Raw genomic sequence first — 15,287 nt, 5'->3', positions numbered from 1 at the left:
TCGCATCTGACGCATAAAATTGCACGATGAACACCAAGCACAGCTGCACAAACCACAACCTTGGGATAGGAGCCAATATAGTGTGCATGCCGTGAGCAGATGCACATGCCTAGTAATCAGAGCAGAGTAATCTTAATTCTGTCCATCTCCTGTCCATGCACTGTCTATCTCCTGTCCATGCACTGTCCATCTCCTGTCCATGCACTGTCCATCTCCTGTCCATGCACTGTCCATCTCCTGTCCATGCACTGTCCATCTCCTGTCCATGCACTGTCCATCTCTTGTCCATGCACTGTCCACGCACTGTCCATCTCCTGTCTATCTCCTGTCCATGCACTGTTTATCTCCTGTCCATGCACTGTCCATGCACTGTCCACGCACTGTCCACGCACTGTCCACGCACTGTCCATCTCCTGTCCACGCACTGTCCATCTCCTGTCCATGCACTGTCCATGCACTGTCTATATCCTGTCCATCTCCTGTCTATCTCCTGTCCATGCACTGTCCATGCACTGTCCACGCACTGTCCACGCACTGTCCATCTCCTGTCCATGCACTGTCCATGCACTGTCCATCTCCTGTCCATGCACTGTCCATGCACTGTCCATCTCCTGTCCATGCACTGTCCACACACTGTCCATCTCCTGTCCATGCACTGTCCATGGACTGTCCATGGACTGTCCATCTCCTGTCCATGCACTGTCTATATCCTGTCCATGCACTGTCCATCTCCTGTCCATGCACTGTCCATCTCCTGTCCATCTCCTGTCCATGCACTGTCCACGCACTGTCCACGCACTGTCCACGCACTGTCCACGCACTGTCCATCTCCTGTCCACGCACTGTCCATCTCCTGTCCATCTCCTGTCTATCTCCTGTCCATGCACTGTCCATCTCCTGTCCATGCACTGTCCATCTCCTGTCCATGCACTGTCCATGCACTGTCCATGCACTGTCCATGCACTGTCCATCTCCTGTCCATGCACTGTCCACCTCCTGTCCACGCACTGTCCACCTCCTGTCCACGCACTGTCCATCTCCTGTCTATCTCCTGTCCATGCACTGTCCATGCACTGTCCATGCACTGTCCATGCACTGAACATCTCCTGTCCATGCACTGTGCAGCTTATGCCGGCTTTTGGAGGGAAGCCTGTAGCATTCGCACTTGCACCGAGGATGTGGGCAAATAAGACAGGAACTGAGCTGGTGCGTTTGTCAGCGAGTGAGACCACATGGAGGACAGAGTGTGTGGATGTGCTGTGTGTCTGACTCTCAGCCACTCCAGACAGGACAGGGTGTGTAACAGTGCACCTGCGCTGAAAACCGCCCCATGTGAAGTGATTACACGGTGTGGAATATTTCATGAAGGTCAACGATGTGCATGCGGTTATAGACATCACTCCCATGCCTGCTTCCTCACACTGGGCACCAGAGATAGATCTCTGCAATAACCCCCTCTGTCCATTTAGCCCATTAGTAGCGTGCAGGCTGAGTGGGGACCACAATGCCTTACACATCCTCATCCATGACAGGACAGTGATATCATCCGAGGTGTTCTTGGGACTACCCTTTCTATTCTAATTTGCAGTTCCGCGCCAGGTCTGTGGAGATTACGTTAGCCGAAGAGAGGATTTCATTTTTCCTGGGGAAAAGGATGAGGGAGGACCAGGGAGGCTTTTTGGGAAAACCATTTAGTGTGTATTTTGTTGTGGCTATGGTGAAGGTTGTGCAGGTGTAGGGGCTGGACTGAGAGATAACGTTAAAGTTGAGGTTAGGGTCACGGTCCAGGAAAGCGCATAAAAAACCAAATATTCGCCAACAAAAAGTCCAGCCACCTACCCGCCCTTTTAGGAGCGTGGCGCTAGCTCTAGTACAACTGAAGTTTTGTAGGCGCACAGCAGAAAGAGAGAGTGCTTGCTTTCACCTGAGGAAGCGCTTGGACTACGGTGTCCAGCAGAGCCCTCATTCCTGTAGCCATCTTCAACAATTTCAGCACTGCGAAAAGAGAGAAAGCACCAAAAAAGTGCCAAGAGTCAGTTGTGTGTCTAACATCCCCAGCAGTTGCGTTCATGGAAAGTGCACAGTGCAGAGGAGGCTGTTTTATGGGGCGCCGAGGCCTGCAACCGAGGCTGAGGAAGCGCGGCCTAGCCCTTGGAGAGAGGCGGCCTGCGCAGGGCGTTGCTTGCCATCACATCACGGCTCTCCTCGGAAGCCCCGCGGCCTGCCAGGTTCTCCGACTCCTCTTAGCCTCTGGTGACGCACTCCACAGAGCTCCGCGTGCTCCGGAACGGCACCGGTCATTAGCTTTTGCGAAGAAAAGCGGCTCGGTGAATAGGGAGGCGTGGCGCGATACCCTTTCCCACTCTGCACCTTGCCCCGCAGTTACTGTGCCCGGCTGTAATTACGGCGGGCTCCCCCTGAGGTCACGACCCTCGCTGCCGCCCTTTGTTACACGGCTGGGGAGATGACTAAAGGCCAGGCATATAACGAAATGATTCGGCGACACAGTAGGGAAAAGAAAGAGAGCATGAGAGAGAGAGGGATGAAAGAGACAGAAAGAAAGGTTTCTATGACAACAACAGGTTTGTATTAACAGTGTATAGCAGTCAGGTTCTAATTAGCAATGAGGTTTTTAGGCTAGAGGAAGTCACGTCTGAGGGTTTAATCTAACTGGTGCTTGGTCCTCTGAAGATGCCAGGTGACGCTGTACAGGGATTATTTAATAAAGGCACAGAGATGAGAGGTGACATTGATTAGCAGCTGACCAATGTTCTCGTGTGTTCTTCAGAGTTCTGCCACAGTCTTATTTATACTGCTGTTTTTATGGTCATGGCTTACTTTTGCATTTCTTTCTTTTAAGACAGAAATGGCCTCTTTGACACAAGCGTCTGGCTGAACAGGTCATTACTGGGTTTAAAAGCACAAGGCCAACTGATCATTACACTTCAGAATTTGTTTCAGGTTTGTGTATAAAACTCAAAATCCCAAAATAGGGCATTAGTCAAAATATATATATATATATATATATATATATATATATATATATATATATATATATATAGACACACACACACACACACACACACGTAGTTATTTAAACATCGGACAGTTGGACAGAAATTATGATTATGATGATGATTATTATTATTATTACTATTACTGTAACACGGGGAGGCAAGGCAGGATGCAGAGACAAACTGTGTTACATTCACAGATGAGCACAACAAAGCACACAGCTTACGTGGGGTCAAACACCGACAGCTAAACAGGACTTTGTCACGGTACGACCCCTCCCCCCTCAAACGTGTATGTTCGTGCGTGTGTGTCTGTACTGCCACGCCCTCTCGTGTCGTTCACCCGATCCTTGCTGTGTGTCATTGTCATGCGTGTATATAAGTCTCGTGTGGTATCGTTGAAGTTGTCTGTGTTTGACCAAAGTAGTGTGTTTGTGTGGAGTCGTGAATGTTAAATATACATTAAAACGAATGTTTTTGTTTAATGTGCCTCATCCTCGCATCCTCTTTAACCCTTCAGCGTTACATTTATATACATACACGGTAACAGCGTAAACCAAGGAACAGGTGTTATACACAGGAGGGGTGTGGACATGCGCACACACACACACACACACACACACACACACACACACACACACACACACACAGGGAGGCATCTAGCAGGAGGGGGCCGTGTCGTAGCAACTTTTATTATTATGTAAAGTCTCTACCTGCTATTTGCTGATACATGATTGAACTGATTTAAACTGTGTGGAGATGTACTAATGAAGAGGGAGAGGGGGAGGTGGGGGATGAGTGGGGGATGAGTACAGGATGAGTGGGGGATGAGTACAGGATGAGTGGGGGATGAGTACAGGATGAGTGGGGGATGAGTACGGGATGAGTGGGGGATGAGTACGGGATGAGTGGGGGATGAGTACGGGATGAGTACGGGATGAGTACGGGATGAGTGGGGGATGAGTACGGGATGAGTGGGGGATGAGTACGGGATGAGTGGGGGGTAGGTAGGGGAGGAGTGGGGGATGAGTGGGGGATGAGTACGGGATGAGTGGGGGATGAGTACGGGATGAGTACGGGATGAGTGGGGGATGAGTACGGGATGAGTGGGGGATGAGTACGGGATGAGTGGGGGGTAGGTAGGGGAGGAGTGGGGGATGAGTACGGGATGAGTGGGGGATGAGTGGGGGGTAGGTAGGGGAGGAGTGGGGGATGGATTGTGCTGTGGTCTCACCGCGGGCGATCCGAAGCACGCGCATGATTCGTATGATGGTGGGGTTGATGGGAAGGGAAGCATTGATCTCAATCTCCTCCAGAGTAATACCCATCACAGACAACAACACTATAGCCAAGTCCAGCTGGTTCCACCTACAGGGAGAGGGAGAGAGAGAGAGAGAGAGAGAGAGAGAGAGATTGCTGTGTTGGCAGTAGGCCACTCCTTGAACAAACCTGAATTATTCTGCTTGAGTTGTATAGGGAATAAATAGCATAATGGTAGATGTCATGAAAAAAAAACACCCTCTACCTCCTGCACTTAATTTTCTCACAGTAAGAAATATACAGGATCTTCACTGATAAACAAATACATCATGTGCTGCGTAGTAAAATGTAGGTTATTGCGCAAACTGAACAGTTGTAAAACAGCAGCACGTACATCTGTGTTTATGTAAGTAACTGTGTTATGTAACTAACATACCACCGGGGTGGGCAATAAAACGATCAACCCGTGCCAAAAATGGGTCAAAACTCAAACCCACGTCAAAGCCCACAGCGCTATCTGCAACACTCAGCCAATCACACACAGCTAACAGATGATGTAATAGAATATTGATTGCTGTTACACATTTGATTTGAAATGTGGAAGGCAAAAACTGATTTCAAATGCGTAAAACTAGAAAAAAAGAAGGAATGTCAGATTTAAAATTGAAAAAGCTCATTGATTTGTAAATCGTTTGCTCTTTTTTAAAGCAAATGTCTAGGACACGTATTACAAATTCTGATTATACAACAATTCTTGCCAGTGGTACAATGGCCACACTGAGCCAAACCCGTATCTATGTGTACTGAGACACTGATGCATGTTATATGACCTTGTATGTCAAGTACAAATTTTACTAAGCTTTCTTAGCCTTACCATAAACGTGTAAACAGTGATGTCTAATCATGACAGAGTTCTCTCAATTAAATCAAAAGGGGTGTGTCTCTGCATACATTAATAATCATAAGGAGTAGATGGGCATAATTACTGCAAAACAGCTCCCAGATCCACCAGAGGACAAAAAGAGAAACCAGACAGGGCACTAATGAATCAGTTTCATCAGGAACATCTCAAGATAGATGTGTTTATGCACACATATACGTGTGTGTGTGTGTGTGTGTGTGTGTGTGTGTGTGTGTGTGGGTGTGTGTGTGTGTGTGTATGTGTGCGCGCACATGTGTATGTGTGTGCGCGCGCATGTGTGTTTGTGCGTGCGTGTGTGTGTGCGTGTGTGTGTACATGCGTGTGTGTATGTGTGTTTGTGCGTGCGTGCATGCTTGTGTGTGTGTGTGTGCGTGTGTGTACATGCGTGTGTATGTGCGTGTGTGTACATGCGTGTGTATGTGCGTGTGTGTACATGCGTGTGAGGGTGTGTGTGTGTGTGTGTGTGTGTGTGAGTGTGTGTGTGTGAGTGTGTGAGTGTGTGTGAGTATGTGTGTGTGTGTGTGTGTGTGTGTGTGTGTGTGTGTGTGTGTGTGTGCGTGTGCTGCTGCGGTACCTGTCTTTGAAGAAGCGCCGGAATCCGAAGGCAATGAGCTTGAGTGTGGCCTCGACCACGAAGGTGGAGCTGAAGAAGTAATTACAGTACTTCAGCGCTGTCTCCAGAGACTGAGGAGAGAGGGAGAGAGGGGGGGGGGGGGGAGAGAGAGAGAGAGGGGGAGAGAGGGAGAGGGAAAGGGGGAGAGAGAGGGGGAGAGAGAGGGGGAGAGAGAGAGAGAGAAAGAGAGAGGGCAAAAGCAAGAAAGAATGCAAAAGAGCGAGATCAACAAAGCAAGAGACAGGCACACAAACACGGAAGGAGAAAGAGACAGAGAGACAGCGAGAGAGAAATTGAGAAGGAGACAGAGAGAGAAACAGAGAGAGAGGGATGTATGTGTTTAAGATATCGTTTTCATTTAATCGGTGCCACATCACAACAGGCTTTTGCATATGAATACCATCGGCTGCAATAGAATGGTGTGACGATAACAAGAATGATGAATTAATAACTAGGCCCCACTTATTGCATTTTATCAGTCAGCACGTATTAAATGTAAGTACACCTTCTAGTCCATTGGGTTTTGCATCAAGGTATGGAAACTCCCATTGATGTGAGGCAAGGTATGCTGCTGAGTGACAGGTCTGCGGTCATGTGACTGCAATTCTGACCTTTGGTTGGTCATAGTGCTCCAGGGACATGGTGACGACGTTGACACATATGATGAGGGTAATGAAGAGGTCCAGGTAATGGCTGGTGCAGAAGGAGTGGATCATCAAACGAATGTGACCATACGCGGCGTAGTACGGCAGCTTCTGAGCCTCTGAACGGAGGAGGAGGAGAGAGAGAGAGAGAGAGAGAGAGAGAGAGAGAGAGAGAGATGGCGGGAGGGAGAGAGAGAGAGAGAGACGGAGGGAGGGAGGGAGAGCGAGAGAGACAGAGAGGGAGGGAGGGAGAGAGAGAGAGAGAAAGAGACTGGTTCAGTGGTTCCAGTCTTAGGTTCAGCTCTCGGCTGTCATGCGGCCAGTCGAGCAGAGCTTTGCTTTTGAAATTAGTGCAACCTCTCAAACACTGAAAAATTACCATACAAAAAAATTACCATCACCTACAGCGCATATTTCCATTACCATAGGCACTGTAGCAGCACAATACCTCATTATGAAACAGAGACATGGAGAGTGAAAGAGAGATATAGAGAGAAAAAGGGAGACAGAAAGAGTGCAAGAGAGAGAGAGAGATAGAAAGAGAGAGAGAGGCAGGTGGACAGAGAGGGAGATGAGTTCCCCTGCTGTAAAGACTGCATGCAGTGGAATATCCCACTCCATCTGAGCAGCAAGACGCAGTGGCCTCATGATCTGGCCTAAGCAATCGATGATTCTTTTCCCCGTGACTCCTTAAACCTCCGCTGAGGAATCCCGGCAAGTAGCAGAACGGTTGCCAACGCAACAAAACACCCACTGAAATGTGTGGCAAGACACAGACCACACCGTGTGATGCTAAACTCAGAGGTGCTCATGAGATGGTCCTGACACTGCCTGATCAAGGCTATTGGGTTCTTCTGCCTCTGCAGTTAGAGGCAGTGAGGCGAGGAATGATGTCTGAGGGATAATGTCATTTGTGAAATCAAGCAGGCAAAAACAGAGAGGCGGGGTGAGGGTGGCGTTGGAGACGCGGGTGGAGGATGGAGGTGGGGACTGGGAGGTCAGGTCGGTGGAGGAGACTTGGGGGGGGGGGGTGAGAGTAAGAAGCGGGAGGCGGGATAAACACGCCACGGAGCCAGAGGAGCCGCGAATGAGAAATGAAATAAGTTAGGGAGACGAGTGAGAAATTACGGGGCTTTGGAGAATGAAGAAGGAGCAGGAGTTGTGGTGAATGCTTCCTCTCCTCTGCAGAGAAAGAGAAAGTTGCTGGGTTACGCTGCAACCACGTTCTGACTGCAACGCACCTGAAAGAGCTGAGGGCCCACGCACAACTCGGCCGCCCGTCTAAACCTAACTAGGGCCCAGACGCATAATAAGATGGAGTACGTCCAGTATTGAGCAAGCACTCAAAGAGGAACATTATTTATTTGTTTTCTGTCTCTTCACCCGGCCCGTGTCATGTCTCTGTGCTTGCCTCTTTTCTAAACCTTTCGCCCTTCCTCTTAGAAGACTCCCTAGAGGAAGAAACAGGCCTCATGCCATCCTCTTCTTACCGGAGTCTATTTCTGACTCAGCTGCTTTCTTGCTCACTCGCTCTCTGTCTGTTTCCTTATCCGTGTTGCTCTTTATCCTTCTCCAGCCCTTCTTCACGCTCTCCCTTGGTCAATTTTCACTCTGTAATATTCTGGCCTCCCAGTCTCTCTCTCTCTCTCTCTCTCTCTCTTCATCTCTCTCTCTCTCTCTTCATCTCTCTCTCTCTCTCTCCATCTCTCTCTCTCTCTCTCTCTCTCTCTTCATCTCTCTCTTCATCTCTCTCTCTCTCTTCATCTCTCTCTTCATCTCTCTCTCTTCATCTCTCTCTTCATCTCTCTCTCTCTCTTCATCTCTCTCTCTCTCTCTCTCTCTTCATCTCTCTCTCTCTCTCTCTCTCTCTTCATCTCTCTCTCTTCATCTCTCTCTCTCTCTCTCTCTTCATCTCTCTCTCTCTCTCTTCATCTCTCTCTCTCTCTCTACATCTCTCGCTCTCTCTACATCTCTCGCTCTCATCTCTCTCTCTCTCTCTCTCTCTCTCGAGCTTTCTCTCTCCCTCTCCCTTCCTCTCGCTCAATTCAATTCAATAAGCTTTATTGCCGTGACAATAACATTTGGCATGAACAGTATTGCCAAAGCAGTATTACAACATGAATGACCCTTTGCAATTAAAGAAATTAAGAATTCTGTTATAATACAGAACTTGAAGAGAAACTGTAATTGGTATGAAATAATAATTGGAAGTCATAACAACAAAGGAAAATAAATGACAATAAGGATGGAAAAAAATCAATGATTAGATAACTACATAAAGGTGTTTATGAACTGGGCAATATAGTCTGTGTGTGTGTGTGTGTGTGTGTGTGTGTGTGTGTTTGGGCAGGCCACACACTGTCCTTCATGTTTCGGCAGGCAGATATATATCGCCCAGCTAAAGCACTGCTTTCTTTCTCTCTGCCTCTCTCTCTCTCTCTCTCTCTCTCTCTCGCCCTCCTGCTCGGATTGTCTCTTACTCCTCCTCTTCTTCTCCATGCGACGGAGCCTCTTCTCCTCCCTCCTCTTGGCCTCCTCCACCTCCTGGTGCTGCCGGCACTTGTGGAAGTTCTCCACCACCACGCCCACGAACATGTTCAGCACGAAGAAGCTGACGATGAGGAGAAAGGAGATGAAGTACAGCAGCATCCAGGGGTTGTTGTTGATCCACGGCTGAGAAAGAGAGGGACCACCGCAGGAGAGGAGAGGGGAGGAGAGGAGAGGAGAGGAGAAGAGAGGGGAGAGGAGGAGAAGAGAGGGGAGGGGAGGAGAAGAGAGGGGAGAGGAGATGGGAGGGGAGAAGAGAGGGGAGAGGAGGGGAGAAGAGGAGAGGAGAAGAGAGGAGGGGAGGAGAAGAGGGGAGGGGAGGAGAAGAGGGGAGGGGAGGAGAAGAGAGGGGAGAGGAGAGGAGATGGGAGGGGAGAAGAGAGGGGAGAGGAGGGGAGAAGAGGAGAGGGGAGGAAAGGGGAGGGGAGAAGGGGAGAATAGAGGAGAGGAGAGGAGAGGTGAGGAGATGGGAGGGGAGGAGAGGAGAAGAGAAGGGAGGAGAAGAGAGGAGAGGGGAGGGGAGGGTTTGCTGATTAGAGAAAACTGGCAACAATCTGAGGTTCAGGATATCCGAGAAACTTTGCTACAGCTAGCTGGATGACGAACCATATTAATGTGTCCACATCTGATATCATCCACACAGACGGAAACGGGCAATAATGAAATACTGACACTTTAAAGGTCGAGTGTGAAATATAATGAATGTAATAAAACATGTTTGCAATGAAAATAAATGTTCTCTCTCATGATGGCCTCAGGTTTAACTCAATCAGAAAAAAAACCACCCTGTACTATGAGAATGTTTTGCTGTCAAACACCGGCAGTAAACGTATCACTCCAATATTGACACCGTTACAGAGCTCTGCTTGGCTGGGCCTGGACAGTCACGGGGACATAAGGACAAAGTACTTGATTGCTTGTTTACACACTAAGCAGCGAGTGACAAGGAAAATGTTAAGTGAATCTGATGCAGCTGCAGGTGTAATGCCTCGATGGGCAGGACTTAAATCTCACATCCCTCCTCTGCGCTAGCTAAATGCTTTTATTAGCATTAAAATTTCATTAGCTAATCCTTCCTGCACTCTGTGTGAGTGTGCGTGTAACAGTAACAGTGCTCTGTCCCACCTGTTGGTCTATACCCACTGCATCGAGTCCGTGATACATTATGTTTACCCAGCCATCTTTGGATGCCAGCACAAACAGAGACATCAGGGCCTGGGGAGAGAACACATCGGGCGAACAGCGGAGCTTATTTGGAAACGCACTGCGTTTTCCATCACTGAAGCTGAAACCTGCAGTAGTGTGTAGGCCCCCCGGCTGGCTTCTGGCCCATACCTGCCCAAGGTTGTCGAAGTTGTACTTGTGATGAACCCATTTGTATTTAGCCAAGAGACAGTCGGACTTATTGGTTATGTTCTTCACATCCAGGCCCACACAGTAATAAAACTTGCCTTTGAACAGCTGGACACACACACACACCCACACACACACACACACACACACACACAAACACACACAGACACACCCATACCCATCCACACACATATGCCTTAATCAGTGTTTCATTAAGGTCTCTGAGGCATTATAAGGAGACAAAAATAAGTGGAGACCCTATAGAGTACAGTGTGAGAGACAACTCTGAGATGAGATTTCAGCATTCGTTACTGGCAAAGAGTTCATAGACGGGGGGGGGGGGAGAGAGAGAGAGAGAGAGAGAGAGATCATCGCGATCACTGATAGGTGATAGGCCGTGACACAGAGCGGGGGACTGAGTATAAAGATGATTAAATATCCCGGTGAGGCTCGGGCCTCGCTCAGAAGGGAGACCGAGCCAACCTGCACCCCGAGGATGCCGAAGATGATGAAGAAGGCACAGCAGATGAGCACGATGTTTCCGATGGGCTTCAGCGAGGTGATCAGGGTCTCCACCACCAGCTTCAGCCCAGGGGCACGGCTGATCACCCTGTGTTAGACACATTACCAAACTAGTCCCAATACTATGCCCAATATGATTGTGAGTATGCCTCCTGCTTATCAATTATTTAATTACTGTGAGCTAATATAAAAAATATGCCGTAATATATAGTAAAATATGTAGTAATGTGTATTCTAGTGTATCTGAAGGATGTATGTTTGGACAAAATGATGATAATGTTAACGAAGCCGTGGTTGCACTGTCTACACGCTATGTCTGTGATTGATGCTTTGCTACCATGGAACAAACTGCTGCAGTGCAGCTGTGAAGCTGCTATCAACATTGCTATTGGTGCGGCATGGAGGGCTGTTATCACCCTCACATAGGGCCGACAGGTCTCTCCCGTAGCTCTCAAACAGAGCTCATAGAGGAGATACACGCTGAGGTATGAGCTCGGAAACAGTCTCTCCCGTAGCTCTCTCAAACAGAGCTCGTAGAGGAGATACACGCTGAGGTATGAGCTCTGAAACGGTCTCTCCCATAGCTCTCTCAAACAGAGCTCGTCAAGGAGATACACGCTGAGGTATGCGCTCAGGAACAGTCTCTCCCGTAGCTCTCAAACAGAGCTCATAGAGGAGATACACGCTGAGGTATGAGCTCGGAAACAGTCTCTCCCGTAGCTCTCTCAAACAGCTTGTAGAGGAGATACACACTGAGGTATGAGCTCTGAAACAGTCTCTCCCGTAGCTATCTCAAACAGAGCTTATAGAGGTGCCCCTATTGCTTATTTTGGAGTGTACCAAATTCTTGGAGTTTCCTAAGTTAAACTGTCATCAAAATTGATGTCAGACTCAGCATAGACAGCATTTTTTTTTTGATTAGTGTGATACAGTGTTATAGTTATATAGTGTAAAGATACAGTGTTATACAGTTATGTAGTGTATAAATACACTGTTATATAGCTATATAGTGTAAGGATACAGTGTTATACACTTATATAAGTACAAATCAGCTGTACCATTAGTGTAGTTGCAACATTATACTGAATAAGATTTAATGTATAAAACATATGACTGGGATACTTCTAGACTTTGTTGACTGACCGCTGCTTTCTAGAGAAATAGCTTGCGTTTTGCAGGCACACACACACACACACACACACACCCACATACACACGCACACACACACACGCACATACACACGCACACATACGCACACACACGCACACACACGCACACACACGCACACACACGCACACACACTTAACAACACACTTTAGAAAAAGCTTCACAAAACTATATGTACCACTTATAAGCTTATATGAGGAGAGGTGATCAGCGGATGAGACACAGATGAGACACAGTGGTTTATCTTTATACGTTTACATAAAATGAGGTGAAATGTCTAAAAATTGGCAGAATAATCTTAAGGAAAAAAGATTTATCGCACATACCGTATGCACAGTGTCAGCTTTGAATGGAAACATTGTCCTTATTGAAAACACTGAAAGGGCCCAAACAGACCACTGTGCAGTGCACTGACCAATGACAGGATTCTGTCCCAGTACTTTCCATTGTTGTATAATTCATCACTGATTGGTTCAATGACTTATAATTCATCACTGATAGGTTCAGTGATTTAGGGACTTAATAAGTCTAAATGAATAGAAGGCAAGTCCATGAAAGTTTGACAAATATATGTTTTTGGGCATGCACAAACAAACAAACGCGCACACACAAACAAGCAAACACACAAACAAAAACACAAACAAACAAACAAACGCGCACACACAAACAAACACACAAACACACGCCTGTTGTAAATGCTCCCTACCTGAGGGGGCGCAGTGTCCTCAGGAGCCTGAGAACGCGCAGCACGCCCAGGATCTTTGCACCTCCTGCCATCGACACCACAATGTCGATCAGAGACACGAAGACCAGGAAACCATCCAGAATGTTCCAGCTGCTACGCAGGTACGCACGCTCTCCCAGATACAACCCCATCGACACAACCTGGGAACGGGAGAGAGAGAGAGAGAAAGAGAGAGAGAGAGAGAGAGAGCGAGAGAGAGAGAGAGAGAGGGGGCGTCAGGAAGACAAAGGAGAGCGAAAAAAAAGAGAGGTGTTCTTTCACCCATTATGGGAGCTTTCCCACAGGCAAAAAAAAAAAAAAAAAAAAACTCAACAGAGATTTCACGAGAGTAAAACCGGCTGTTTGTTGTCAGAGATATTTTGACAGAATCCAAGCGGATTTCTGGGAGGGCCTGTGGGGGATGACATGGTAAGACGGGTGAGAGTGAGACAGGTGAGTTAACAGCTCAGTGGTGCTTTTGACACCAGTGAGACACCCTCTGCTCTCAAACCTCTGTTCCACAGCAGCAGGTGAACCGCGAGCGGCGGGTGCTATGCCAACTGTTGCCACGGCATGATGAGCAGGGACGGCGGCAGAATGGGAAAAGTGGCAAAGGACAGGAAAAGTGGCAGTGATTGGACTCCCGCATTCGCCCCCTGCGGCAGTGTCAATAAACCAGCTAGTCTACACCTCTCCCTCCAGGAGCTTACAGGAGAACAAACACACACTCGGATAGTTTGCCGGCTTGTGGGGTTTTTGTGTTGTGCTTTTCACAGAGAGATGGGGGGGAGAAAGAGAGAGAGAGAGAGAGAGGGATGAAATCCTAAGATCACTCAGCCTTTGAGTGTTATATTACAGAATCTTCGTGTGTGTCTGTGTGCGCGCGCACGTACGCACGCATCCGACCATGTCCGTATGCTTGCTAGGGTTCATCAGGAGTTCAAACTGAGAGGACCATCAAACAGAACAAAGCCCCCTCGCTACACCCGCAGCCCAGTCTTTGGAGCAGCTTGGCCTTCCTCCATAATCTCCAGAGACCACAGTGGAGCTCATGTCTCCCCACCAACCGGGCGAAGTCCTGAGCTACCACAATTTAACACAGCCACTCAAACTCCATAATTCATGAGCTGCTCATGAACACTATTTATAAAAGTACTTAGAACGCACCAGTTCACATCAGTATAATATTTTTAAGCTATTGCACACAGGAAGGCTTCTGCAAAGTTTATTAAAGGGCAACTGTTAAGCTACAGGGAACAAAATGATCCACACATGGACAAATATATCTAAACATGAGACACAAACATGTAGTGGAAAAGCCCCATCTTTGTTATTTGTGAGAATTCATCCATAAAGAAATTCATCTTAGCAGGAAACCGTGGAGGGTGACAGGGTGGTTAAATTATACATGATTCTTGAGTATTAAAAAAGATATTTAAAGCATGATACAGCACGAACAGACATAATACATGAATAAATAATTTTAAGAGTCATAAAACATAATCTATTAAAAAAAAAAAAAAAAAAAAAAAAAAAAAAACCCAAGATAAAAACGCCCCCATCTCCTTCCGGAAGCCATAGTCGTACCCGAAGACGACGGGTGCGTTTCTCCGCTCGGGATGACATGGACAGCGCTTCACCAAGCGGATTTAGAATAGCCGTGCAATCATATAATCCAGGCCCAGGTCCCTAACGAACAAGCCAGGGGCCGGAGTGGTGAGGAAGAAACCTCGAGAGGAACCGAGGCTCAGAAGGGGAACGCGCACTTCTCTGGTCGATGGCAGGCGATACCAAAAACAATATACAAACAAAAGTCGCTTTTGCTTTAAACTTGAACTTGAATCAGTGGCTTATAAGTCTTCAGGACTTGACAGGATTGGCAGAGGGGTACTCAGATACAGGGGTACTGGGTGAGGACCAACTCCGAGTCCGCCCGGTAAAGGAGGCGGGCAGGAAAGAGCACCAAGTTTAAGGACGGGATCACCGGTAACGTCTCCACGGCACACAGGAGTGGTTTGTGACGCGGGCTGACAGCTGGAAGCGCGTGTGCAGACGCGTGCGTTTACCTTGACAGTCATCTCTGCTACAAAGATGGCGGTGAAGATGTAGTTAGAGATGGTGAGAAAGACCCGCTCCTGCGGTGAGAGAGAGAAAGAGAGGGACAGAGAGAGAGAGAGAGAGAGAGAGAGAGAGAAAGAGACAGAGGGAGAAGAAGAGAGAGAGAGAGAAATGTAAAAGAACGAAAGAACATTTTTTTCTAATACATATTCCATATTCTTCCTAAAGCCTTAACAGTAAAATGGTACCTTATCAAAAAATAAAAACTTGAGTTGTTTGACCTCTGCTCAGAATGACAGTGGGGATGGTGGACATCTTTTCACAGTAATATCTCGCCTTTATAGTTCAGGATCAGGGAGTGAGCAATGTCGGCATGCTGAGGTCAAATCACTGCTCTGTCCTGATCCGTAACTGTCCTGTAGGTATTTATTACGGACTGTTTTTACATCTGGTCTGACGCGTT

The 15,287-nt window shown here is 47.7% G+C and overlaps 1 protein-coding gene across 2 annotated transcripts in view; it reads right to left on the bottom strand.

Annotated features, from left to right (window-relative positions):
• Positions 1-15,287, bottom strand: part of LOC113580342 (voltage-dependent T-type calcium channel subunit alpha-1I-like) — a 120,695-nt gene that overhangs the window by 13,581 nt on the left and 91,827 nt on the right. For both annotated transcript variants that reach the window (XM_035532706.1, XM_035532711.1), the window contains exons 20-29: positions 14,833-14,901; positions 12,749-12,927; positions 10,837-10,963; positions 10,336-10,461; positions 10,126-10,215; positions 8,934-9,126; positions 6,421-6,572; positions 5,771-5,880; positions 4,249-4,382; positions 1,925-1,995 (exon numbers count right to left, since the gene is read on the bottom strand). In XM_035532706.1, the coding sequence (XP_035388599.1) occupies positions 1,925-1,995; positions 4,249-4,382; positions 5,771-5,880; positions 6,421-6,572; positions 8,934-9,126; positions 10,126-10,215; positions 10,336-10,461; positions 10,837-10,963; positions 12,749-12,927; positions 14,833-14,901 (1,251 nt within the window). The remainder of the gene's footprint in view (positions 1-1,924; positions 1,996-4,248; positions 4,383-5,770; positions 5,881-6,420; positions 6,573-8,933; positions 9,127-10,125; positions 10,216-10,335; positions 10,462-10,836; positions 10,964-12,748; positions 12,928-14,832; positions 14,902-15,287) is intronic.

Source organism: Electrophorus electricus, chromosome 1 (assembly GCF_013358815.1).
Source record: "Electrophorus electricus isolate fEleEle1 chromosome 1, fEleEle1.pri, whole genome shotgun sequence".
NCBI lineage: Eukaryota > Metazoa > Chordata > Actinopteri > Gymnotiformes > Gymnotidae > Electrophorus > Electrophorus electricus.
Note: the sequence above shows the minus strand (reverse complement) of the source record. Positions and strands in the feature narration are given on the sequence as shown.